The 26,624-nt window shown below is 40.2% G+C and overlaps 1 protein-coding gene and 1 long non-coding RNA gene across 3 annotated transcripts; one reads left to right on the forward strand and one right to left on the reverse strand.

The window, feature by feature from the left end:
• Positions 1-2,488: 2,488 nt before the first annotated feature.
• Positions 2,489-17,722, forward strand: NFIL3 (nuclear factor, interleukin 3 regulated). Of its 2 annotated transcripts, none has more exons than XM_032786164.2 (2): positions 2,489-2,965; positions 15,819-17,722. In XM_032786164.2, exon 2 carries the CDS (start codon positions 16,016-16,018, stop codon positions 17,399-17,401), a length of 1,386 nt encoding a protein of 461 aa, XP_032642055.1. In that variant the 5' UTR covers positions 2,489-2,965; positions 15,819-16,015; the 3' UTR covers positions 17,402-17,722. The 2 variants fall into 2 exon arrangements, with proteins under 2 accessions (XP_032642055.1, XP_032642056.1); XM_032786165.2 differs by lacking the exon at positions 2,489-2,965 and adding an exon at positions 3,282-3,390.
• On the reverse strand, positions 17,640-25,095 carry LOC142046990 (uncharacterized). Its single transcript, XR_012656129.1, has 2 exons — positions 24,150-25,095; positions 17,640-24,114 (listed from the first exon to the last, which is right to left on the reverse strand). It is a non-coding gene; the product is annotated as an uncharacterized LOC142046990 (long non-coding RNA).
• Positions 25,096-26,624: the final 1,529 nt, after the last annotated feature.

Raw genomic sequence — 26,624 nt, forward strand, 5'->3', positions numbered from 1 at the left:
CCCGTCCTCAGATACCTCAGCCTGGCTGAGATTTACTCCAACCCACCATGCGCGAGCAAACCACGGCGAGGGTGGAGTAGTGGGTTGGGAGCAAACTAGAATTGCTAATGCAGCTCAGTGAGAAGCGGCTATTTTTTGGCCCTGCCCCGGATCTTCCTTGCTTCTTTGTGTTCCTGGTAGCTTCTCGTGAGCTCCTTAACATTTCAAAATGGCACTGTACTGATCCCTGGTGTGGCCTCTGTGCATCATCGGCCTGGAAATTTTTTCAAACATTTTTTCATTTCATCTTTTGGAACGGAGTTCTGTTAGCACAGAATCTTCTCCCCATAAAGCGATCAGATCCAGTAACTCCCATGCGGTCCATGCTGGAGCTCTTTTTCGATTCTCAGAAGATTGCACTGTTACCTGTGCTGATGAGCTCTGCGTGGTCACCTGTGCTGGTGAGCTCTGCACGCTGGCCAAACAGGAAATGAAATTCAAAAGTTCGCGGGCCACCTGGCCAGTGCATCCGAGTTCAGATGGCTTTCCAGAGCGGAAAAATGGTGCATTGTGGGATACCGCCCGGATGCCAATACCGTCGATTTGCGGCCACACTAACCCTAATCTGACATGGCAATACCCATTTCAACGCTACTCCTCTCATCGGGGAGGAGTACAGAAGCCGGTTTAAAGCGCGCCCTTTATATCGATATAAAGGGCCTTGTTGTGTGGACGGGTGTGGGGTTAAATCAGTTTAACGCTGCTAAATTCGTTTTAAATGCGTAGTGTAGACCAGGCCTAAGAGTGCTCATGTAGCTATGTTATAGTTATGGGGGAGAGCTCTCCCATCGACATAATAAAACCAGCTCAACGAGCAGCAGTAGCTATGTTGGTGGGAGAGCGTTTCCCATCGATAGTGCTATGAAAACGAGTACTCGAGCCAGCAAAATTTGTATCACTCAGGGGTGGTTTTTTTCACACTCCTGAATGACAAAAGTTTTGCTGACATAAGTGCTAGTGTAGACATGGCCTAATTTATTTAGTGTTCTTTTCTTTAGTATCCTGGGAAGAAAAGTAGAAGTAAGACAAATGTCAGACTGTAGGCAAGCTCCCCTTCTGAACCATTGTGAACTGCTCTTAAAGGGTGAGAAGGGGCCATTCAACTAGAAAATAAATAAATGTGTGATGATTAGCTCTATACACTATTTCCTTTTTTTTGAGGATTTTATGACTGGGATGAGAGGAGAAATTTAAGTCAGTGGAAGAAATACTTACATTGTCCTTGAAGTTCAAGAAAAGAAAACACTAGCTGTACTCTCATGCATACAGTATTATGCTCTGTAGCCTTTAGCACAGAATGCCAACTGGCTACCAGCAGGGAATACTCCTGTTAAGAAACCAGGGTAGCTTCAACAGGCTTTTTGCTAGCTAATGATTAAGTAATATTCATTGGAGGATTATCCATACTGGGACTAGATGACAGATATGTACCTAAAAACAGTTGTGCCATGACTTACAAACTATAATACTTCTAGCTACTTGCAATAGTTTTTATTTTTAATTTCTTAGCAGTTACACTGTATCTAGTCACACTGCAGATCAAAGAAACTATAAAGTTGCAGTGTTTTAGGTTCTATTTCACATATTTTTATCACTGACTATAAGAACAAGGGCTTTGTTTTAGTTCAGATGTTGGGGTAAATCTTCTTCCGAACATGAGACAAAACTCCTCCCTACTACAGCTAGAGGTTCTCAGTCCCATGCACATCAAAAACTCAAACCCCGCTCACCTCCCCCCCAATATACGACCAGTCACCGTAAATAAACTGCCACACAGAGCCGCACTCTGCAAAGGCTCTCCCGCACTCTAGACACACACATCACTCCCCTTACACACACACCCTTGTTTACTACACACCCTCATGCCACAGCCCCACAAACACACAGGAGGGACATGCATTTCCACACTGCACATACATACAATGTCCTTCGCCCCAGTTCTACCCATACTCACACGCCTCACTCCCCTGCACATCCTTCTCTTCCATTTCCTACAAAGGCTTCGAAGTTCTTCACCTCGCTGCCACTGCAAGGACTACAGCCTACGGTCGCAGGGAAGAGATTCGGGGCTCCCTTTCCCCAGCGTGTTACGTGTTTGGCAGGGTTATTGCAGTGTGCGTGTGTGTAGTTTCTGCCACCCCCCCCCCCCGCTTCTCTCGGGGCTGCTGGAGTAGGACAAGCAGGCGGCGTGTTTATTTGTGCTGCCCAATGTAGCCAGCCAGTAGGGCATACGTCGCCTCTCCTCGGTGCTCCTTCACGCCTGCGCCACAACAACATCTGTTTGCACTGGAGCTCCGTAAAAGCTACAGGGTAACTAAATTGCGGCTGAAAGTGTTCCAGAGTCAATAAGCCAGAGACACAGAGAAAGTCTCCACCTTAACTCTAGCCTCTGGCTCTCCATTGGGTAATTACGTAAATGTCAGCAGCCCCCCCGTGCCCCACTCGGCTGGTTATGCAATACCCAGCGCACATATCTACTGTACCACACAGCTCCCTTAGGGCGGGGGAAGCGTTAAGGGAGGAGGAAAGGGGGTTCAATTCAAGTCTGGTTCTGCCCTAATACTCCCCTCTGGGAGGTCGCCATTGGCTGCACCCCGAGAGCGCTGAGCTCTGATTGGGGGCGGGCCGCTGCCAGTCACAGCAAAGGCTGGCATGAGGAGTGTGCGTTGTGAGGAGTGTACAGGACTGACCTACTAACACAGATCCCTCTCCAACGGCAGCGGCAGCACCACCAGCAGACACGTTCGCTCCCTCGCGGAGACAGAAGCTGCTCCACTCCCAGGACTGGTGCAAGGGGCTTCGCAGCCACTCGCTCCGAGTTCTCTCGCCCCGTTCCCCACGGCGATCGGGAGAAGAACAGAGGCAAATGCCAGCGGTTTGCTGGAAGGATACCGCTTATTTCATTCTGCTAGTGGCGGTTATGAAGGTATGGTAACATTGTAATGGCTTGTTGTAGGGTACACTGGATCCTTCGGTGTGGTGCTCCCCTACCTTGTCTTACACACTTATCGGGGTGTGTGTAAATCTCTCTCTCCATGGCTCCATGTAGCTGGATATAGACGCGTGTACGCTATGTATATGTGTGTGTATTTGTGTGTGTGTATAAATATATATAAAAACTTTTGCTAGCATGTCAGTACTGGGACTCGCCACCTTAAGGTGGCCGCTTTGATTGCAGCGCCCTCTCGACAGCACGTAGACTTGGAGCCGCTGCTGCTTGTTTGCTGGCTTTGGATACGTTATTGTTGCATAATATATCTCCTTGTTTGAGGAAAATTGATGTTTTCATAGAGAAAAGCGCCGGGGAGGTTTGATCTGACGCTGATCCATCTCACTCTGGGTGGGGAAAGGGTACATTTGGGGGAGTGGGGAAATCGCTGATTAAAAATACTGGTTTTGCCTGCTAAAAGAAGGTTAGTTGAAGGAATAAGCAGGAGAAGGAATTTAGAAAATGCCTGTTTAAACATTTACCTATTTTAGATTTTAAAATAACATACCTCAGACCCTTTTTGTCATCTGACTGTAACAAGCCCGAGGGAAGGTTTGTGGGTCTTGTTCTTTCGCACATTGCATAATCTGTTCACTGTGTACTGGCAAGCATTTGGATGTGATGTGTGTGCGTTGCGTGTGAAATACTTTTGATAATTTTGGTGCAGATTTAGGGAATTAGATCATTAAATGCACCGGTTTTTTGTGTACTTCACACCAAATAAGGAGTTTTTATGTCGCTTGTCAGTGACTGTCGGCGAGTTTACATTTTCACTTTGCGCTCAGAGATCTTGTTTTTATACACGGAAAAGAGTACATGTGGCATGCAGTTCTCTTATATTAGTTTGTATTGGTGCCTTTTCCCTCACTTTGCTCACTGTTTTTCAGACACTGCAATAGTGATCATTTAATAGTTCTTGGAAATGTTGCATTATGTAACCACAGAATTTGCTGGCAGTGAGGGTAGGAAGAGGGAGCTAATTACGCGATTTTGTAATCTCGATACAAAGAAACTAGGACAACCTCAAGCTAAAAAATGCACGGTAACAGATTTTTTTTAAAGTGTGTTCAACAAGGAAAGTAGTCAAATGGTAAGTAGGGAGGTAACTCGTGGTTGCTGAATGTGGTATACACCCTTGTAATGAAATTTGTGTTAATCTATATTTAGCCCTATCATATTTTAGCAATTGTGACTTCACGTGCTATTTCGGTCTTTTCTCCGGAGCTGGGCAAATAGACGTTCAAGGCCATTTGGCTGAGTTTTTAACCCCACGACTTGATAAGGCTGTATTTTAGGAAGGTATTTCTCCTAGACGCTAAGCATTTTGCTAGGCATTGGCTTTAATTTTTTTTAAAAAATATTAAATAGATTGATACAAATTATAGATCAAGCCGACAGCACCGAAGAAGCAAGATAGTCTGTCATCTCCCTTCATGATCGTAATGAACCCTGACGAAGTAAAACTGAGGCGGGGATGTAAAAGGGTATCCCATTCACATTAAATATTGGTGTTTTAGAATGTAACATGAGAAAAGCTGATGTAGGTTAGCATTACATTTTATATGAAACGAGTTTTTGATTATCCTCTGCCTGTGATAATGGCCCCGGTCCTGCATTCCTTGTAGAGCCAGAACTGCCACTGGTTTCAGTGGCTGAAGCCGGGGATGCAATTCGGGGGCAGGGTCTTTACATGTGCCCTTATTGAGAAGCCTGGACTCCTTTCTTAGAGGAATTAAGTAAGAAAGATAATTAAGGAGGTCAAGCTCTTTCCAGGAACCGAAGCTGGTTTCAGCCACGGCCCCTAGTTGACAATGTTTATTGTTTATTGCATAGGTAGGCGGGTGGATGTGTATTTTTTGGGGGGGAGGGTAGGCTTAAGGGCCGTGGGCTTAGTCCATTGGGCGGGAGTGCTGGTGCAGATCGGAGGACCTCCTACTGCCTGGGGGAGAGCAGGAGCCTCTTCCCAGGGTAGCTGTCTTACCCGGGGCGGCGGGGGGGGGGGTGTGTGCACAGGGAGGGGCCGCAGAACTGGGCGTTGGTTATTGTGACTGGGGAGGCGGATGTCGCTGCTCCTGCTCCGCATTCCTTTGTTCGGGAGCTGGGGGCTGATGGGAGGCAGCCCTGAGCCCCGGGGAGGGCGGGAGGAGGCGAGTGCTTGGGGAGGGCAGCCTGGGCTGAGCACGAGCGTTAAGGAAAGCGGAGTAAATAAGGCAAGATAATAATACTCGGTTGTTTTGTACTGACAGGGAGCGAGCAAGGGAAGAACAGGCTCGGCAGAGGGAGGGATGCGTCTCCAGTCACGTAGTGTGTGTACTCGCTGTTCATTAACACGGAGCCGATGGGGGGAGGGAAAGGAAGCCTCTCTCCTGTGTTGAGAATGGAAATATGTTAAGCAATTCAGCCTGCTCCCACGTTCTCTCCTGCACCAACCAGAGCGCCCTGCTTCAGCAGCCTTTGTGCCTAGGCTTGGCAGCCACGCGTACAATATTGGGCTTTCTAGGGCGGCTCGCATAGTTTAATCGCCCGCTCATGTCTTTGAATTTTATACAGAGAGAGAATTTTACTTCTCTTGGACGTTAGAGACAAGCACGCTACAGAGCAGGACTGTGCCCCCCTCCTCCGCCTTGCAGTCCTGAGTCTGGTAATAACAGTTAGAACTTCACTTGTTCCAAGCACTACACTATTAAGTAATTTACTCTTACAACACCTTGTGCTGAAGGTGAGACATTCGAATGCATCCTGTATTAAGATCCTCATTTTACAGAAGTGGAAACAGACACAGCCATGCAAATGGTTATTATTTAAGTGGGTTTATGCCTTTTGCTGAATTTGACTCAAAACAATGTGACAACGTATCTGCTTGGAGCAATTGATAAATATGTTATGGTCAAAAAATATCCTGTGATTATTCCTTATCCTTTCAGCTTGAATTATCAGATTCAAGTATATTATCTCCAGTTACCTGTATATAAAATCTATTTTGAATTTACATTGCCCCACTCAGTAATTCATGCAACACAAAGCCTACATTTAAAATAATGCTAGGGGCATTATTCTTATTGTCCTCAGTCAAAACATTGACTTCAGTAGGAATTTTCACTGAGTAAGGTCTGCAGGTTTGTTCCAAGACATGATTTAAACCTGCAAAATCAAGGAACACTTGAGTAATGCTCCTTCATATTATTGGCACTAGCAGAAACTACTGTAAAAGTTGTCACATTATAGATATCTTTATGTGACAACATTTTTGTTAACATTGTGTTAAATGTGTTAACATTTTTCAGAATTATCTGTCTTCACTTTGCATTTTTAGTTATCTTCTATTTTAGCTTGTCTTATTCTCTAAAGAATTGTTAACTAGTGTTCAAAATATCCAGCTTCCTGGATTTGCCCTCAAAGCTTCACATTTCTTTTGGAATTGATTTTCTAAGGAAATGATTTAAATGGTGTCAAAAAGTTTACAGACTTCCCACAGGCAATATGAACTTACATGACCTCTCCCCACAGTTTATCTTAGTCTGTGGAGAAACAGTATTTTTTATACTTTGGCTGAAAATTGTGGAACATGCAGATATTGTTTTTGCTGAGTATAGCATGAGTGTATAGTCAACAAATATATCAATCGCTGTTCTACCTGTTCAAGCACTTGTCTTTTTTATTTCAAGATATCTTTTGCTCATTTTAAGGTGACTTACTTGCAGATGGTTATGCAAACATTTATGCAATTTGTTTTTCCAGACAGCAACCCTGTTACCATATTTTTCTGAGCTGCAGTTATAACATCACTATGATGCAATAACTTGAACAATAAAATCCTTTGTTTGAGTCTTACTACACACAGTTAAGCAATGTGTCTGAGTCATCAGCTTAATAGATTCTTCCAGGTGACCTTGCCATGATAATTACAGCCAGTTATGAGATATAAATGTGCTTAGGATATGTAATAAAAAAAGACGCAAATATATGGCTAAATCCTGTGGTCCCTTCCCAAGGAAAATGTCAGTTGATTTAGATGTTAAACTATTTTTCAGAGTTAAAAACCCATTTAGTTAAACATTTTCATTGAAATATTTGTAATTAATATTGATGGTGGGGTGAGCTTAACTGTCAAAAATAAGAACTTGAAAAATGAAGACATTGAATTTGATTCAAAATGTGATAGAAACAATGCCTTTGAAAACTCCTTCTTTGTTTCTGTTTTTAAAAAAGTGTGCCTGAAATTTATTAGCATTAATATATTGTTTGATATCCTGTGTTTTCTCCTTCCTAACTTACACTTGAATTGGTGCTTGTCCAAATTAGCATAACATAGGAATACTAAAAGACTTTGTAAATTCGGAGCATTGATATTACATAAGTGAATTTCTTTTTGATTGGAAAGAAATACCTGTTTTTACAACTTTTTTTTAGTTTTCTCTGAAGTGAACTTACAGTATAAAAATAGGAACAATGATGTGTGTAGGAAAATCATATAATTTGATTATGGAGTGTAAATACTGTTATAATAAAACAGTTCATATTTTTAGCATATATTTTTTATTATTAACACTTATGCTTAGATTCTATGCTTAGATTCGTCTATTTTGTGTTTGTTGATAATATGTTTTGTCAAGGGAGCCCACGTTCATCAGAGCATAGACTCTTCATTATTTTAACAACTTTAGGAAGAAATTTTCACATCTCAGTGGTTGTAAATAGAAGATTAAATGTAACTTTCTTTTAAAGCTTTCACTCCTTGTCATTCTGTGCTGGAATATTTTCTGGGAGGGTTTTTTTTGGCATGTATCCTGTTTTAGTTACCATATCTTGCAGGGTTATCATACAGCTTTGACTCAGTTTTCTGTTCTGTTGCTGAGTTTGTTGATAAGGGTTTCTGACTGAATGACCAAACTCAACCTCCCATGGAGTTTGCATCACAAGCAGCCAATCCTGCAACTGGCTCAGTGGGTATGGACCCACCCGTACATTTTCATGGAGCCCAAGCAAAGTCCATGGTTTTGTGTGGACACAGTGGTCCATGCATGTGGATCATCTTGCAGGATTGGGGCCTACATATATTGCTATTTCTGTTTCATTTGTAGTGTGTGTTAGAAATTATTACGTATATTGTCTATTACATCATGATGTTTCACATTTTTGCACATCATTTCTTATGTCAGAGATATAGGGCCAAATCCTCAGCTGATGTACATTGACATAGTACCATTGCCTTCAATAGAACAACAATAGTTTACACCAGCTGAGGATCTGGCTCATATTTTGAATTGGTGAAAATACAATACAATTAATATATAAGAATGTTATTTGTTTTAGGTATAATGGAAACAACATTCCATAATCATTTTTGTATTTTTGTCTTATGGCCTTTATTTGAGAGGAAAACAAAACAAAAGAATATTTTGAGTGTTTGAAATTAGCGAGGCTGTGATTTTGTTTTTGGAAACCTTTTAATATGAAAATAGTGGTCTTGTATAATCTAAAATGTTTATTATGAAACAGCTAGTGACATAAAAAAAACTTCCTGTTATATTCTTCATAATTTTAAGAATTATTTTAGCTCAGTTTAATATTTTTTATAATAACCCATTAGAACCATAACAGTGAAATTTGTTTCTTTACCCGAGTGTGTCTTGCTGTGCACCTTTGCACTACCAGCTTGTCCTTAAGATTGCTCCATAGTACTCTAAATTAATGACACATATCTTTCTAGAACAAAGCACCGAAGCATTTGTTATGGAAAAATAATAATAATAATAAAAATCAATAGAGAATTACACAGGCTTTCCAAACAAATAGGAAGAAAATATAGGTCAACTAACCTTGACTGACCTTTTGAGCAACAGCTATTTTTAACACACATTTAGTTCTCTCCAGATAACTTTATTTGCATAATTTGTGTTATTAACCTTTGAGAAGCAAACTGTACTTTAATTAGTTAATCTGTAATTATTAAGATAAACAGTAACAGAAGTGTTTCCTAACAATGAAGGCCTTTCATAAGACTTCAGTCTTCTGGGTACAGCTTCAAGTTTGACAATATGGAAGTACTATAGTATTTCAGTTGCCTTGATAAGCTTTCCTGTATTTGTGTGACTGTGGAGAATCTAATAACTTAATGATTCTCTTACATTCGTATTAAGTGTATCAAGTAGATTCCTTTGTTTATTACCTTTAAAAAAGTAAAATAAAGAAGTTTTATCCAAAATGTTTCATCTTGTGCGAAAACATCATAATGACTATTACACTGGTCTGTAATTTAATTGTGGGTTGATCCTTCAGTCTTTAAATGCTTAAGGTGCTCATTGATTTGAGAGAGGTGTCTTATGTGCACCGGATTAAAAATAGTAGATAATATTGGAATTCTAATCCTAATTTTATCATGTTTCCTCTGTAACCTTGAATAGCCACTCAGTCATACCATGTAATCCTGTTCACCAGTGTGCTCCCAGAAGGGCTAAACTTCATCTGATCTAAACTGCATGGGTCGGCTGACCCACAAACCTGCATTAGGGCTGGCATTCTGGATCCACTCAAGCCAGTGGCAAAATTCCTATTGATCCTGTGTGGAGCCAGATCTAAGTCCCTTCAAAATAAATGGGATTATTTTGAATGCCTTCAGTGGGGGTTTGACTCAGACCATAACGGCCAGATCCTCAGCTGGGGTAAATTGTCATAGCCTCATTAACTTCAGTGTGTCACTTCAATGGAATTATGACAGTTTACACAAGGTGAAGATCTGTGCCCAGAGCAGTAGAAATTCATGGCACTACATTTGCCTATAATGTGCAAGAAGTAGTTGTACACAGACTCCAAATTGTGAAAGAGATTTGGTTCCTCCGACTCACCTGTTAAATTAGGTTACATCTACGCTACAAGCTGATTTCCCCCTGCTTGAGTACATATACTTGGGCTAACTCTGCTTGAGCTAGCATGAGTACAAATAACAGTGTAGCATGGGCATCGTCAGTGGAGGCATAGCTGAGCTGAGTCAAGTACATATTCACCAGGTTCAGGCATATTCATACTCAGCATGGCTTTGCCGTGCCACTGCTGTCATTACTTGTGCTACCACTGCTATTTATATTTGTGCTACCTCTATGAGAGCTGGCATGAGTATGGGTGCAAGAATAGGAGAATCACCTCCCTAGCTCTTAATTTAGATGTAGTTTTTGTCTACATGCTCACTTTCAAAATTGCACCCTCAGTTTCCCCAGCTGGAAAATGGGGATGATAATACATCTTCACCTTATTAAGGTGTTGGGGTCAGTTAGCAAATATTTGTAAAGTGCTTCGAAGATGAAAAATAGTAAGTATATTCATAATTTTTTAGAATTGTTGAGTGCAAAATGATTGTTGGGTTGGGTGCCTATAAATGCCAGTGTTTCTGGTTCGTGAAGAGAGTTTAGTTAAGTTGCTCTGTGACAGGATGCTAACGAAAACATTTCTAATGATAACTATGCAAAACATTGAAAACAACAATTGGAAATCTAAATATATATACTTAAATTTAGTTTGCTTGGTTGGTTGGTTAGGCAAATTGTTTATATTATACTTGACAGTGTTTATTTAAATAGGTGCTGAGAAGTCACAGTGGCAGAATACGTGGTTCTCACTTTAGAAAGATTAGAAATGAATATTTTGCAGTAGTCTTGAAACTATTTCATTTAGTCCAGTGCAATCATCACCAGAATGTTAAGGGAACAGAAATAATTACCAAGGCTGCCGGGAGGGGGAGGGGGAGGGGAAAGTTTCTCCCAGTCACCCCAAAATGATGGAGGGGCAAGTGAGCCAAGTTTGAATGAGAGGTGTTGGATCTGGGGTGCAGGTTTGGGGCCACCATCAGTAGTGCGGGGAGTGACTTGCTGGGCCCACACCCCACCATCACCGCCACTGGCATCATCATACTGGGCCCAAGGCCACCCACCAGGCCGAAAGCCTGGAGGTGGGAGTGGAATTAGGGATACCACTCCCACCAGTAGTAGGGCTGGAACTCAGAGAGAGGCAGGACTGGGAGCAGCTCCCTGGTCTCACACAGGGCAGAGCCCCTCCCCCCAGCTCTATAGGGAGGGCAGTGATCCCACAAGCCTGGGGCCTCTCTGCCCCCCATGCCCTCTCCTCTTCTTAAATTCTTTTGTTTCCATGATAATTTTCTGGGGAGGAGGGGGAGGGAGAGAGGAAGGCTCTGTTTCAGATTTTGCTTTAAGGCCCTCAAAATCAACTGTACAGAGTTGCATAAAACATTTCTGAAGAATTTAATCATGGATATAATGCAAATTATTTTTGATAAATATAGAATCATTCTTTGCTAAGGAACATAAATCTTGTTCAATGAAACATTATGGGTCATATTTTGGCTTGGGAAATACACGTGTATGTGGGAACCACATGTGCGTAATCCAACACACAGTTGACCTACATGATTACATTGGAAAGAACAAAGAGAGTTAAAGTTATGGCCCAGTCCTGTCACACTTTTGCTCATTTAAGTATATAATGTGAACATGCGAGTAAAAGTTGCATGATCAGGACCTTTTTGTAATATCTTGAGACTATCTCTGTGCTTCAATATTTTAAAATCCATGGATAAATTAACATCTCATGGCTTCCATGTACATCATTTCTTGTTTCATTAGTATGAATTTTATAGACCAGTCATATTAGCTCTTGAATCTGAGGTTGGACTCTGCTCCTATTGTAGTCAATGGCAAAATTGCAGTGGAGCAGGATTGGATCTGTAATTAAGTTAATACGGTTGAGTGCTATTACATTGTTGAATTGGCACTCAATGCCATTAACGTCAACCAACCCAATAAATAATTAAATATATAAAAACCTTCAGCAGTGACTAATGTACAGCAGTATTAAATGTTGGTTTTAGAATACTTTATGAGGGAGTGATAAAGTAATTGCAAAATTAATCATAAGGGAAAATATTGGAATTTGAAATGTAGTCAGAGGAATCATTACAGTTCATTAGTTTATGTGTAAATACTCATGTTTTCCAGTGGAATTATAAAATACAATTGAAGTGAAATGGCTGTTTTTATTGAAGGCATTTTGCCATTATCATCAGATGGAATTTAATTTGTTTACAGACTGTACTGAGCTGATCCACAAGGAAAACCATTAACAGACAAGGGGTTTTAGTTCTCTGTTTGTGTAACTGCGGTTTTCATTAAGATGATACAAATGTTCAAGGAAGACACTGATAGAACTAAGAATTTGCTGGTGCTTTAATGATTTACCAAAAGCATAATGTCAAAGCTTTTGACATAAGTGGCAATTATATAAGGTTGACATAAAAATCATCGGCCAAATTTAGACCTTATGCACTTCTCACATGGATACAGGCAATGCGCGCGTATGAATGTTGCCTGCAAAGCACTGTTGTTCTGAACACAAACTTAGATGAGCCATGGACTCCTGTACAATCCGTCTTTCATTCAGGTTATTCATACTAAGGGCACCAGTAATATGCACAAGATGGAGCGTGGCTAAAACAGGAGATACATTTGCTGAAACAAGCAGACCATGCCTCCTTGGAATGCCCCAATCTGCAGAAGTTCTGTGGCTCAAGAATTCTTCAGTAAGCAAAATATTACAGCCCATCCTGGTTGTATTTTTTGGCTTAAGTGCAACCTTAGGCCTGAATATTTCCCTGGGAAACTACATATGAATTTGGAATCACTGCATACTCAAAACTCCCAGTGACTGAGAGACAATTGGTGGTAAAGAACTGAATTTTGAGTATTCGGTGTTTGGATGGGTTTGTAATAATTCTGATCCTACCAATTATCTGTCTATTATTATTTTTATTACTATTAGTATTATTTTATTATTATTATTCCTAATTATATGTATAATGGTAGTGCCCAAAAGCTTCATTCAGGATGAACTGGGGTCTCATGCTGAATGCTGTACAAAAACATACAAAGACATGGTCCTTGCCTTGAAACACAATCTAATTGAAAGACAAAATACCACACTCCCACAGTGGGAAAGAAAGAGGGAGGGAAGATGAGAATAATTGTAATAAGATCATGTTGCTACTTAAGCTGGCTTGTGTATAGCTTGAAAGTTCCAAATAATGTAAATATTTTTAAAATATGTACAAATAACTATTTATCATCAAATCTCTATCACTGCTGAGTATTTATTTTCAGTGACTAATAACTTTAAAAAGACCTTGACGTTCCAACCTGTACAGCACAGCACATAAATGTATAGAATATAAGCTTGTATGTATATAAGTATCCCCTCTTCTAGGAGTATCAATATCTCGTATCTGATTTTGATTTCAGTTATCTACTACATTTTATATTTTATCCAAATCTCTGTGTCATTAGGATCTGATCCAGCTCCCATTGAAGGCCCACTGTGTATCCCACTGACTTCAGTAAGAATTGGATCAGAGTCTTAAAGAGTAAATACATAACTTCTGGTGAAGATATGTTTTCATTGATATTTGATAGAAAAGGTGTACTGTTTCACATTATGTACTTTAGAAAGTGGATACATTTCCTCATTGCAAAGCCAAACATTATTTAGTGACTTGAATAAATATGATTGCCAGTATACATAATGTACCAAGTTAGTTACTGGTCAGTATTCTTTTGATCCAGTAATCCCAGTGCTGCAGAATAATGTAAATATAACCTGTGCATTGTATTTTACATGACATAAGTCAAAGGATGAACATTCTGGAAATGACTTCAATTTCCAGTTGACCAGATTGATTGATTATATTTTTTGTTACTGTAGCACAACATTGTGATGCATTTACACATTTTACCTGTATTGCAAGTGTTCTGACTCATTTAAATAAATGTACATTAAAATTCATATGTTCAACAGTGAATTTTTAACAGTATTATACTACATTCGGTTATACCAATGCTAAAATATAGCATTGTAATAAGTAGAATTGCTGTAATGGTACTTCAGGAAAACAAACTATAGTGGATTTTATATGAAGTTGTGGGGACTTTCTTTCTTTAAAGACCTGATGCAAAGCATGTTTAACTTAATGGAATGACTCCCATTGACTTCACCATGGGCTTTAGATCAGGCCTAATTGTGTAATTATTTGTATATTAGTTACATTTCTGCTTTGCAAGCACAGTAATTTGTGGTGCTGCTGTTGCTGTAAGTAGTTAATGTTGTCTATGGAGTGGTTAGCTCTTGACTTCATTTTCCATTAAGGTTGCATTACCAAAGACAAATAGTTATAAGCCAGTAATTAACCATGGATTTTAGGAAAGTCTGCTTAGCTGTTCTATTAAATGTGTTAATTTTTCATGACAGAGGAGTTGGCATGGTTTGATGAAACAGAACCCAGCTTGAAACCCAAGTCTTTATGATCCCTGATTAATTGTTATTACATCACACACTCCACTTTGCCTTCTGGAAAAGACAAGAGAAACTGGCAGCATACAATTCATTTATTCTTTTGTAACTTTCCCAGCTGATAAAGTTAAAATTAGTTTCATTAGTCATTGTAAACACATGCCCAATAAGTAGTGACATTAAGCTAAAGTCACTGATATATTTATTTTTTAAATATACAGGCAGCATACAGAGTCATTGCTATGTGGATAGTCAGTTGTGTAAAAGCAGTTGTCCTGCTAAATTTATTTTATTGGGAACATGATTAACCATGGAAAATTTGGTATGGAGGGGAACTATGTCTAGGATCAAAAAGAAATTTTGTTATGAGAACAAAGTATTTTTGTACTGATATGAATTAAATAATACAAAATGCCAATTTAAATGCTAAGTCAAATTTTAATGACAAAATGTCTGGAGTTAAAGGTTAAGCTAGTTTTCTTTAGTTGATGATCCCATTTCAGATTTAAACTTCTATTCTAATTTGTGCAGTGTTTTGCTGCAGTTGTGCATCCTTAAATGTTGCCACATTGTGTACTGTGGTATAGTAAAAACATTTTTCAAATGAGAATTATGTTAGTAAATGTTGTTATCCTAATGTAATTTCACTAATTACTCAACAGTTTTTTCTTTTAGATATGAGAGATCAACCCTATGTAATATAATTTTTTTTCTTGGTCGTTGATTTTTGAAAAAGAGTGACATATTTGTCAGATTTATATAACTTGTGCTTAAACTAAATAATATTGATATGACCAGGCAAAAAGGGGTCTTAAATGTCATGTGATCTCTATACTAAATATAAAAATCATATATGTTTTAAAAGTCAATTATTTTTATGTGCTTTGTAGCTGAAATGTGTTCTGTCATTATTTTAAGGCAATGAAAAAAAACATCCTAACTTCTTTAAATCAGCCTGAGTTATTTTTAATCTGTAATGGACCCAAATATATAACATTTCTAAATCACAAGCCACAGCTGCTTTTGGAAGAGATATCTTTATATGGAGGGATAAGATATTTTCCAGTGCTGCTAATCAACATGTCTAGTCATCTGTTAGTGTAGAGGCTTAAGTTGGTCAACGATGTAATGGAAAGTTCTATGACAACTTTATTGTTGAATCAAAGACAAATGTTATTTTTACTGCTTTTCTTTGGATCATACTTTACTTATTTTAAAAACAGGAACCATTATTTTTGATTTGTTTAATTGCATGGGGGAGAGAGAAAAGCTGCTAGCTGATTACATAAAGTGAACTGGATCATTGTAAATGTTGAGCTTCTTTTGTAGTCTAGTAGGTTTAATCAATCAATTATTATTCTAAATTATGTATTTTGAAAGTAGCATTTTAAAGCAGAAAATCAGCAATAACCGAATAATAATTGGTGTTTTTTATTTATTACAGGTTACTTAGAAGGTTCCCATTACGTCTCTCAAGAAGTAAATTGGATCTGAACATTCTTCTGTTTGATAATATGAAACAAAAGGAATAATGCATATGGATTTAAAAGTACTGTATTTATTAGGTAATTATGGTTTGAGAAGCACTGGGAAAACAACTCACTCTGTTACTCATCATAGATCTACTAAAAATTGTTTCTGATGCAGCTGAGAAAAATGCAGACCATTAAAAAGGAACAGGCACCTGTTGACACAAGTAGCAATGTGGACAAAATCATGGTACTTAATTCTACTTTAGCAGAAGTGTCTGAAGACTTGGCTACAAATGAAGACATACTACTTAATGAAGGAAATAGTGGAAAAAACAAATCATCATCATGTCGGAGAAAGCGGGAATTCATTCCAGATGAAAAGAAAGATGCTATGTATTGGGAAAAAAGACGAAAAAATAACGAAGCTGCCAAAAGATCTCGTGAAAAACGACGACTGAATGACCTTGTCTTAGAGAACAAACTAATTGCATTAGGAGAGGAGAATGCCACGTTAAAGGCTGAGCTGCTTTCATTGAAGCTAAAGTTCGGTTTAATTAGCTCTGCAGCATATGCCCAAGAGATACAGAAGCTCAGTAATTCAACAGCTGTGTATTTCCAGGACTATCAAACTTCCAAATCAAATATTAACTCATTTGTGGATGAACATGAACCATCTATGGTGGGTAGTAGTTGTATTTCTGTCATCAAACACTCTCCACAAAGCTCTTTATCTGATGTGTCTGAAGTATCCTCAGTAGAGCATATTCAAGCAAGTCCTATACAGAACAATTGCAGAAGTCCTGAAAATAAGTTTCAGGTTATAAAGCAGGAGCCTATGGAATTGGAGAACTATGCAAGAGAGTCAAGAGATGATAGAGGCTCCTATGCAGCATCCATGTTTCCAAACTACATAGTGAATACCTTTAATGGATACTCACATTCCCCTCCTCTGCTGCAAGTTAATAGGTCCTCCAGTAATTCTCCAAGAACTTCAGAAGCTGATGATGTGGTCATAGGAAAGTCATCTGATGGAGAAGATGAGCAGCAGGTCCCTAAAGGTCCAATTCATTCCCCAGTTGAACTTAAAAATGTTCATGCAACAGTTAAAGTTCCAGAGGTGAACTCTTCTGCACTGCCTCACAAGCTTCGAATTAAGGCCAAAGCCATGCAAATCAAAGTGGAAGCAATGGATAATGACTATGATGCCACACGGAAATTATCATCACCAGTTGACATGACATCTAAAAGACATTTCGAGATTGAAAAGCACAATGCACAAAAATTGGTACATTCTTCTCACACTCCTTTCTCTGTTCAAGTGACTAATATCCAAGACTGGTCTCTCAAACCAGAACATTGGCACCCAAAGGAACTCAATGTAAAAATTCAGAGTGGTTGCAAAACTGGAGTTGTTGAAATTAAAGACGATGTCTACAAAGTATCTGAGTCAGAGAACTTGTATTTGAAGCAGGGCATAGCAAACTTATCTGCAGAGGTTGCTTCACTTAAAAGACTTATAACTACACAACAAATCTCTGCTTCAGACTCTGGTTAAGTTACTACTGATTAAAGGCTTATTGTTTTAAAGGATGTCATTTGCAGTGATCAATAAGTTTTGTATTATGCTGAATTTTCACTGGACTTGTGATGTCAGTTCACTGTAATGTTCATATAATGTCTGATTGATGGTGTCTTTTTGTGCACAAATTATTATGAAGACTAGGTTGTGTTATGATCACTATGCCTTGTGTATAGTCAAGTAGCCTGTATGGGGGCTGTATATAGTGAACCTTTTCTTTTTCTTGTTGTTGTTGTTGTTCTATTATAAAGTGTGCAAGTTACCAGTTACAATAAAATATTGGTGACAAATACAGAACATCTGCTCCAGGTCAATTGATTTCTATAAATATGTAAATATTTTGTTAATTGTCAAATAAGAAGTCTTCCCAAATGTATTTCAGTTCACCCATATTCTTGAGGTTTACAGCCTAAATAAACCAAATTGAAATTTATGACATACCTGCTTGGAAAAAATCCTCGGTCACGTTTTTTTCTTACGGCCCTTTTATAAGAGAATAGAAACTGGCTTGATGTATTAAGAGATGTAAATATGAAGATCAAGTTTTCTTACCTTATTTATTACAGTAGATATACCAAAACAATAATATTAAGGAAAATTTTCTACTATTGTCTCAAATGAAAGAATATCTGGCTTTCAGTGCAGCTTATTGAGACGGATACTGAGGCATTTATCTTGTATAGCTTGATTCTCCATATAAAATTAAGATTGTGGATCTTTGTAATTTACAGAATCATGAAGCTGGAATAATAGTAAATCCAGCTGCAGCCCCTCTGCCCTTAATCAGTGTTCCAGGCCTGAAATACAGTGGATCTGCATCATTTCCACTGTGTAGGTGTGGAGTAGGCTATCTACAGACAGGCCATGCAAAAGGACTGCATCTCCTGGATGTAGTAGTTCTCTCCATAGCAATATGGTGGAGAATTGTGGCTTGGCTAGGGACATCCGCATGTTGAAAACCCTTACAAAGCAGACTATGGTATCACCAGTGGAGTTGCAAGGTCCCAGCTGACACCTGGGTTCACATACTAAGGCCCAGAACAGTTATAGGAATGAAATAAGGTTTATACAAGATTCCCAGAAGTGATTAGCTCTAGATCTGGAAGAAAAAGAGGGGGGAAAGTTCTAAAACAAATGTAATTTCCATTTTTTGTCAAAAAACATTCTGTGGAAATTTTCTCATCCGCTTTAGTAAGCTGACAACAAATGTCCTTGGATGTTGCATCAAGCGTTTTAAGTGTAAAGAAGACAAAATACAGAGATTCAAATCTTCTGTGCAGTTCAGCTCACCTTGATCTTTGCTCAGGCAACAAGTGTTTAACACTGTGTTTGGCTGGGCTAGAGTCAGTATTTTTTTCCTCTTTGTGAGGAGCCATTAGGGCATGAAGACTTCCTGCTAAATCATACTCCTATCACTTTGGCTGGCCAAATTCTCACATTTTTAAATATTAAATTGTTTTTAAAATAGTATCTGCGTTTGGCAGGGTTCTTTTTTTAGACAATTTGCCATCATTTAAAAAATATTAATAAACATCTTACAGTTTCCTGGAGAAAATCACGATTAATTGCCATGATCCATAGGGAACCCTACTTTGTCAACATTGATTTAAAAAAACGGGTGTCAGTGATATTAATTTCATACTTCACTAAGAATGACAGGCAGATTTAAATTAGTTAGAGGTGGGGGGATGTTGGGTGAAGAGGAACATCTGAAGCAACTTTCTGTAGCTGTGGAACCTGGGTGAAATCCTGTGCCCACTAAAGTCAGTGGCAAAACTTCCACTGACTTCAGTGGAGCCAGGATTTCACACCTTATCTTTTCTGTGGCTGATGAACCATGATTGTGTTCTGTGTGTGGGCCTTGTCATAGAAGCAACTGGTGATCTTTCACATTTCTTTGCATTCACAAAGCCTGTTAATTGCTGAACTGCACCTATTGCTCTTAATTCATGTCCTAATAATGCAATAGACACTATAGTTAGGATTTGTGTACATTTGGCAAGTAATAGAAGGAACACACTTGAACATTTCTGAAAATGAGTCCAGGATTATCATTACAAAACTTAGGGAACTGCAAGTGAATGAGTAGGATTGGAAACACTAGAAGATGATTGCTACTAGCTGTTTGCTTGAAAAACATCTGTAATGTTTCTTTAAATATTTCAGAATTCTTTAAATATTTTAGATGTTATATATTTCCTTGTGTAATAAAATGTGTTCAATGGGATGATTTAAAACGATGAGTAATGACATCTGTGTACGCTGACCAACATCTTTAGCTGTTCCTCTGTTTGATTATTTTAGCTCTTGTTACTTATAGTTGTCAGTTGTAATGGATAAACATAGCCCTCCTTTCTAGGTGGTTATATTTTTACACTATTTTGCATGTCTCTATTTTGTGCAACCACTGTTTGATAGCAATGATTGTTGGGGAGTCTCACTGGAAATCAACCATAGCACCCAGCTTAGAAACAGGATCTTGTGTTATATGTATTCTTCCATGCATCTTAGCTGTTTGCTTCCTTTAAAAGAAATAATATGTTGTTTGCTAAAATCACTATAAATATTAGTGCATTATACTAACTTGGTCTATAGGCATTATCTCATCAGCTCTGAAGGTAATGACAGATTTTTTTTTCATGTGAGTAATGTGCATCTCACATAAAATTACAGTATAAGAGGCAGGGTGGAGGTTGCACATACAGGGCCAGGTTCTCAACCATAATTCTGTCCCTTTTGCACCAGAATCTTATCAAAACTGGTCAGCTGAGAACTCTCAACTGATATAAAGCATAGCTGACTGCTACATCAACAATCCTCCCCCGGCACAGGAGCATGTTAGGGGAGGGAGGGGGTTAACTTGGATAGGAGAAGGGTGGAATGGAACTCCAGTCCCTGACAGCAATTTGCAGCTGGCATATGGTCTCTTATGTCAGAGCTGGGAATATTTGAGAATCAAGGAGTCTTAACCATGTCCCTGACAGCCCTAATGCCATATCCCCTTTCCTGCGCTGTTTCCTGGCACAGGAGAAAATCTGACCTACATTAAAAGAGTTGCAATGGCTGGTCCATTAATCCCCATGTTGGGGAACTGAGGCCTTGTTTGTGCATAAACACACTTCAACTAAAGCAGTGCAAATTCTAATATGGATACCCTTATTTCAGTTTGGCTTATTTTGGTTTGGCTTAAATTCCAAATCAACTTAAACTAAACAGAATAATCTTGATTTAAATGGAAATAAGAGTGTCGCATGCAGTCTTTTGCACTGGTTTAACTATATCAATTTAAAATCACGCTGTTAGTTGAAACAGTGCGGTCCTGTGAGTAGACAAGCCCTGAGTTCGGCTTTGAGGTTGGTCTTACACTCGTGATGGTGTAGAAAGGGTGGGGAAGGGAGAGCGCTCTCTAGTGACCTCTGTGATCAACTCAAAGAGCAATATCAGTGTATGCTGAAGATGGATCCCTGCTCAGATAAAGGGAAAGAAGGTCACTTTGAGGACAGGTTTTGTAAAGGAATAAATGGATTGTTCAAATACGCATATAGTACTTTTCAAAAACTGACTCATTTAAAAAAACAAGAATGAATATAGTTGTCCATGGCCAAATTTTATTTCTAGGCAAATAGCTCAGCCAGGTAATATTAGGAATTTGTGCAGCAACACATGTCAGTTACAGTTTTGTATCCTAAGGTCCTGACAACAATGGAATTCAAGCTGTTAAGCTTTTGAGTCACAAGTGAACATGACCACTTAAAAAATAGGATTTATTGATGTACAGTGGTATTTGAAGTTGATAAGTGCAAATATACACAGGTGCAGTAATAATGAGTAAAACAGGACATAAACATAAAACAAACTACAGTATAAATATACAGATCTACTAAAACCTCTTACTGAGGGGTGCGGTCATGTGAAGATTTACACTGTTATTCTATCAGGATATACCGTGTGACATAAAAAGAACAGATAAGGGTTTTTGTATGGCCAAGAGAAATCTTTAAAAAAAAAAAAAAAAAAGTGGATAATTGAGCGTTTATTTGGGGGGAAGAGAGGATGCTAAGTTTGGAAACAGCATTTGTGCTCTTGTACACTATCAAGTCCAGTGGAAAATATTTGCATCCAAGAAGCTGCAAATCCCTATTTTGGTTGAATTGACATAAACTGATATAGAGTAGCTGAAAATACCACAGAAAATTATTTGTATGCTTTAAAATAAGAAATTTAAGAAAATTCACATTTGAAAACTGGAAACATAATAGTATTATCAACAGAAGAATCCTTATTTTACATTGGAACTTAGAAATGCCACACTAAAGGAGACAATCTAGTCCAGTCTCTAATAGTTGTCAGTACCAGATGCTTGTAGAGGATAGTTGTGGAATACCTGCAGAGGGTAAGAGTCTTCTTAAACCCATCAGTTAATGGTTGACTGATGACTTGAAACATCTCTATTTCTCTCTTTCTGAAGTAATGTAGCTGTACTCATTACCCATATACATATCTAATCCTTTTTTGAATCCTCATAAACTTTTGGCCTCAATGAGGGTTAGGAGTTCCAGCGGTTAATTCTATATTGTGTAAACATGTCATTTCTTTTATTAGTTCTAAACTTGTTGCCTTTCAGTATAATTGAACATCCCCTTGTTCTTGAATTAATGGGGAATGCCTGATGTATCTTCTCTGTACCATTTATTATTTTAGGTCTGTATCATGTGCCTTCTTACTTGTTTTTTGTGAAAATGAGTCCATAGATGGTGTTCTTAAAAGCACAGCATGCGTCTTCCATTGAACTTTCCCTGAATATAAACTTACAATTGTACCTTAGCCTTATATGATATTTTTCCTAGTGACCTTTGCTGAAAGTGCATTAAAATTCAAAATGCTACAAATAATTTTTACTTGCTGATAAGTGAATATGCATCTGAAAACAGGAAACATCCAGTGAACTGAATAGAACATCTACAGAGAACCCTGTTAAAGTATGGCTTTTATTAACACCATATTGTTTTTAAAATACGTTTACATTTTATTGCACAACATAAACTTGGTAACCACATGAATACAACAAAACAACTTTCAGGATGAATTGCAAAAGAGTAAATAACACATGTGTTCCAGTACAGAATGCCAAGTCCAAAGATAAAAATACTAGGCCAAATCCTGGGTTCCTCACTCAGTGCCAGATTCTGCTATCCTTACTCAATGGAACTATTCATGTGTGGAATAAGCAATGTTATTGTTCTGAATACGAATGGCAGAATCTGGTCCTCATTGTTGACTCATTCCTTACTCAGGCAAACTCCTATAGACCCTCAGAAACTCTAGAGCTAAGCCTCCTCTGATACCAAATTTACAACAGAGTAACTAAATTGATTTCACTAGAGCTACACCTCATTTACAATCATGTAAGTGAGAGGAGAAGCAAGCTTGCTATTATTTCTTCACTGGAAGCTGTAAAAGGACTGAGTAAAACATGAGCTATAGCTCAGAGTACAAGGTTGTGTGGAGCCGCCCTTCCTCCATGCCAAGGAAAGAGAGTTTTGTCTTTGAGCTCCAAAGTGTGAAATACCTGCAGAGGGTAAGATTCAGATCCAAGGCTTTCCAGTTTTGCTACTACATCCTTTATGATTCAGCCAGCTGCCACCTGCATGCCAGTCTCACTCCACTGACTAGTATGAAAGGATGGTACTGCCTCCTCATCATCACTCCCCTGGGGGCACTATGCACTCCATGAGAGTACAGATGGAGAAAGCTGTGTGATGCTCTGCACACAGGGTCTGCAATTCTGCCAAGATTTTATATAGGTCGTGCAAAGAGATATAAAGGCCTCTTGCACCCTTTCCTTCCCTCACTGCACTCCACTAAAGGAACAGGCAGACTCTGGCCCTGGTTAAGGGATTAAAGATAAATGAGGCTTATCAGGGGGAATCCTTAAGCAACTTCAGTGTTAATGAGGACATCAACTGGCCATCTAGCAGACACACAGGGTATGTCTACAGTGTTCACCAGTGTCCTGGCTTGTGCACATATGGGCACATGCTATCCAAGCCTGCCTTCAAAGGTCTACACTGGAAAGTCGAACATGCCTGTGCCTGTGTATCCTTGTACACACCAGTGCTGCAGTTACATATGATTGACACTAGTTGACATATGTTTCTGGGTGTTTATCCCAGGGATCTTTAGCACCTCATGAGCTTGAGCTGCTCAAGAAATTGGTTCATGGTGTGTTGTGGAAGATCAGACTTAGCTGAGGCACAGCTGTCTCTGCATTCTCCTTGCTTCACTTCCAGACAGGAGACCAGGGATCTGTCAGTGCTAGATAAGGTGTTTACGTAGTAGGGTAGACCTTTTGTGAGATTCTGGATGACATTTCAGCAGTTGTTTCTGAACTGCAGAAGGTGGCAATGGGACTCAGAGGGGGTTTCATACATGGCAGCCTGGAAAGCCATGAGGTTTGCAGCAATCACTGAGGCTTCCCCATAGATAGCCTGGCATTTCTGGTACAGGACAACTAGCACAGCATGGTGGAACCATATCGACAGGCAGACCTGGGATGGCCTCTGGAAGATGACTACTCCAGATGGCTACAGATCCAAGGCTTTCCAGTTTGGTGTTGGCAAGTCAACTGTTGGTGCTGTGTTGGTGGAGGTTTGTGAAGTGATCACTACAGTGGCTTTCACATATGACACCTGCTGAGTCCATCTGGATGTGTGGATATGACCACTAGTGAGTCCATCTGGATGTGTGGATTGATTCTGGGCTTCCGTCTCTGTTCCTGGGACACCAGCCCCTGCTCTGACTTGGTCTCCTACAGTGCTGTTGCTGTTCCTTTTCCATCTGGTCTGAATATGTGACTGTGTTCAGAACTGTGTCATGGAGAACAACAGGCTATAGTCTTGAGGCAGTGGTAAGCGCTTGGTCAATCTCATTGTAAAAGGGGCATGTAGATGGGAAGTTGCTAAACCTGCTGTTGCCATCCTAAGCCTTGCGGTAGAAAGTCTTTAGGTCCTTGATGCACTCCCTGAACTGCACACCAATATGGTTGATGCCCACCTCTTCAAGATGGTTTCATGTAAGTGGATATTTCGGGTGCTTTTCCCAAAATCATTATCTCTGCTGTACTTGCACAGGAGATAAGCCAGCACCCTGGAGTGCTCCTCTGGCCAGTTGGCAGCATGGTGAATGGTGAGCATCTTGCTGTTTGGGAGAGTTGGGCTGAGCTCCACAGAAACTGAAGCTACCTGGAAATGAAAGGTTAAATGACACGTAAGTGTATGTAAACTAGCAGGTAATTTCTGATGTACAGAGGGTGAGAGGGAAGTAAGTTGATACAAAGTCTGGAAGATACAGCAGGGCGTAGCCACACAGAAGGCTCAATCTTAGCCTGTGTGAATGCAGAAACTGAGCCAGCATGTGGTTGAGTTTTTTGACTAGCTCAGGGATCTGCTGGGATGTCACTGCCCCCTGGATCCAAATGCCCTTCCCTGGGGCCTCCACCTGCATGGCCAGCAGCAGGGTAAGGAAAGTGCAGGAAGAGCAGCAGCAGCAGATGCCACCACCCAGGGTAATGGGGAGCCAGGGTGCCATCAGATGATGGACTGCAGTGAGAGGGGGAGGTTGCCAGAAGTAATCAATCAGGGCTCTGATGCCGCTGTTTCAGTGCGGGGTTGGTCCCCTGACCACAGCAGGTGCTGCTGCATGGCTCGGTGCTTCCCTGGTGGATCCCAGGCTCCAATGCCCGGCTCTGTAGAAACATCTTAATCCTGAAAGGAAGGAAGTACTGCCTGGCAGCTTGGCCACCTTCTCAACAGAGATCAGCTCAGTCCTTCTGTATCTAGTCCTGCCCACTCCTCTTGTGGATGGGCTAGGGAGAAATACAGGAAAGAGGGTCAGAAACCAGGGGGTTTGAGGATCAAGGGAACCAGGGGAAGTGCGGGTTGGAGATTGAGGGAGCTTGGGAGTCAGGGATTGGAGGAGATGGGAGCAGAGGAGGGTTGGGAGGGGTCAAGGACCATGGGACCTACAAATGTTAAAGAGGGCAGAGAAAAGGAAACCTGGGGGATGAAAGGGGCAAATATAGACAGGGTTGTAAGGGGTAGTCCTGAGCAGAAGGGGTGCTGTGGTGGGTGCAGAAAGGGGAATTATGAGTGGGGGAGGAGGCAGGCAGGGGGAAGGTAAGGGCATAGGGGAGAAGGCAGTCTTGCTGCATCTGGGCTCGGCTCAGCTCAGCCGTGCAGAGGATGCCAGCACAGATGCCACACAAGGGATACCCCGGTACCTTGCTCTGCACCGACTCCAGGAACGGAACCCCATCATCACTCTGTGGTAGAATTGCAGCGAACCCAAGCAAAGCCACCCACAAAGGCAGCACCATCTGGGCTGGAGCTAGCTCCAAACTAGCCAGAGTGGGCACTGGTGTACCACCTGAGATCCCCGCCCTGCTGGAATTTGCTATTCCCAGTTATCCTGCCGGAGTGTGTGACTGCAGCTGTGCTGGCGGGCTCGTCTGTGCTGCTGAGTGGAGTGAGGAGCAGTCAGGTGGTGTATGCTAGAGACTGAGCAGTGTGACAGTGAATCTTTACTAAAATGAGCTCAGCAGTCAGCACTTTGGTCATTGCACAGCCACCAGAACCTCTAATTATCACTCCATACTTGCCATTGAGTCACAGGAAGAGGGAAGTGTTGAAATGGCACCGGAGGACTATCTAGACATCGGCACAGATACCTGCACTTTTTCTCCACATGCTGCAAAGTAGGCAGGTGAGGGCATGGCTCCCAGATGCACATGCTTTGTCCCAGGCACATCAGCATGGGTTCAACATACACATACGTAAGGGCTTCGAGTGTGGATAGGGGCATGTGGAGGGGTAGTTAGGCCATAATACTCAGCACAACATGGAGCAAGCTGCTGCATAGACATACTCACACTAAGAAACCATGGTCAAATTTTCAGAAAGAAGCCCATGTGAAAAAACTCTGCATGCACAGTTGCTTTTCTATATTAATCAAATACTTGGGTGTGCTGATGGATAATTAGGCATCTAAATAAACATTTCTAAATACGTGTGTAACCCTTCTGCCCCTCTGAGTTGGCAGCAACAAGGGCCGGGTTCAGTATCCAGGGGTTCCGTTTCAATAACACCATGCATAACTGGCTCGAGCCCCCACGCAGTGACCTGGGACACTTACATACCACACC

This window comes from Chelonoidis abingdonii, chromosome 6, assembly GCF_003597395.2.
Source record: "Chelonoidis abingdonii isolate Lonesome George chromosome 6, CheloAbing_2.0, whole genome shotgun sequence".
NCBI classification, from domain to species: Eukaryota; Metazoa; Chordata; order Testudines; family Testudinidae; genus Chelonoidis; species Chelonoidis abingdonii.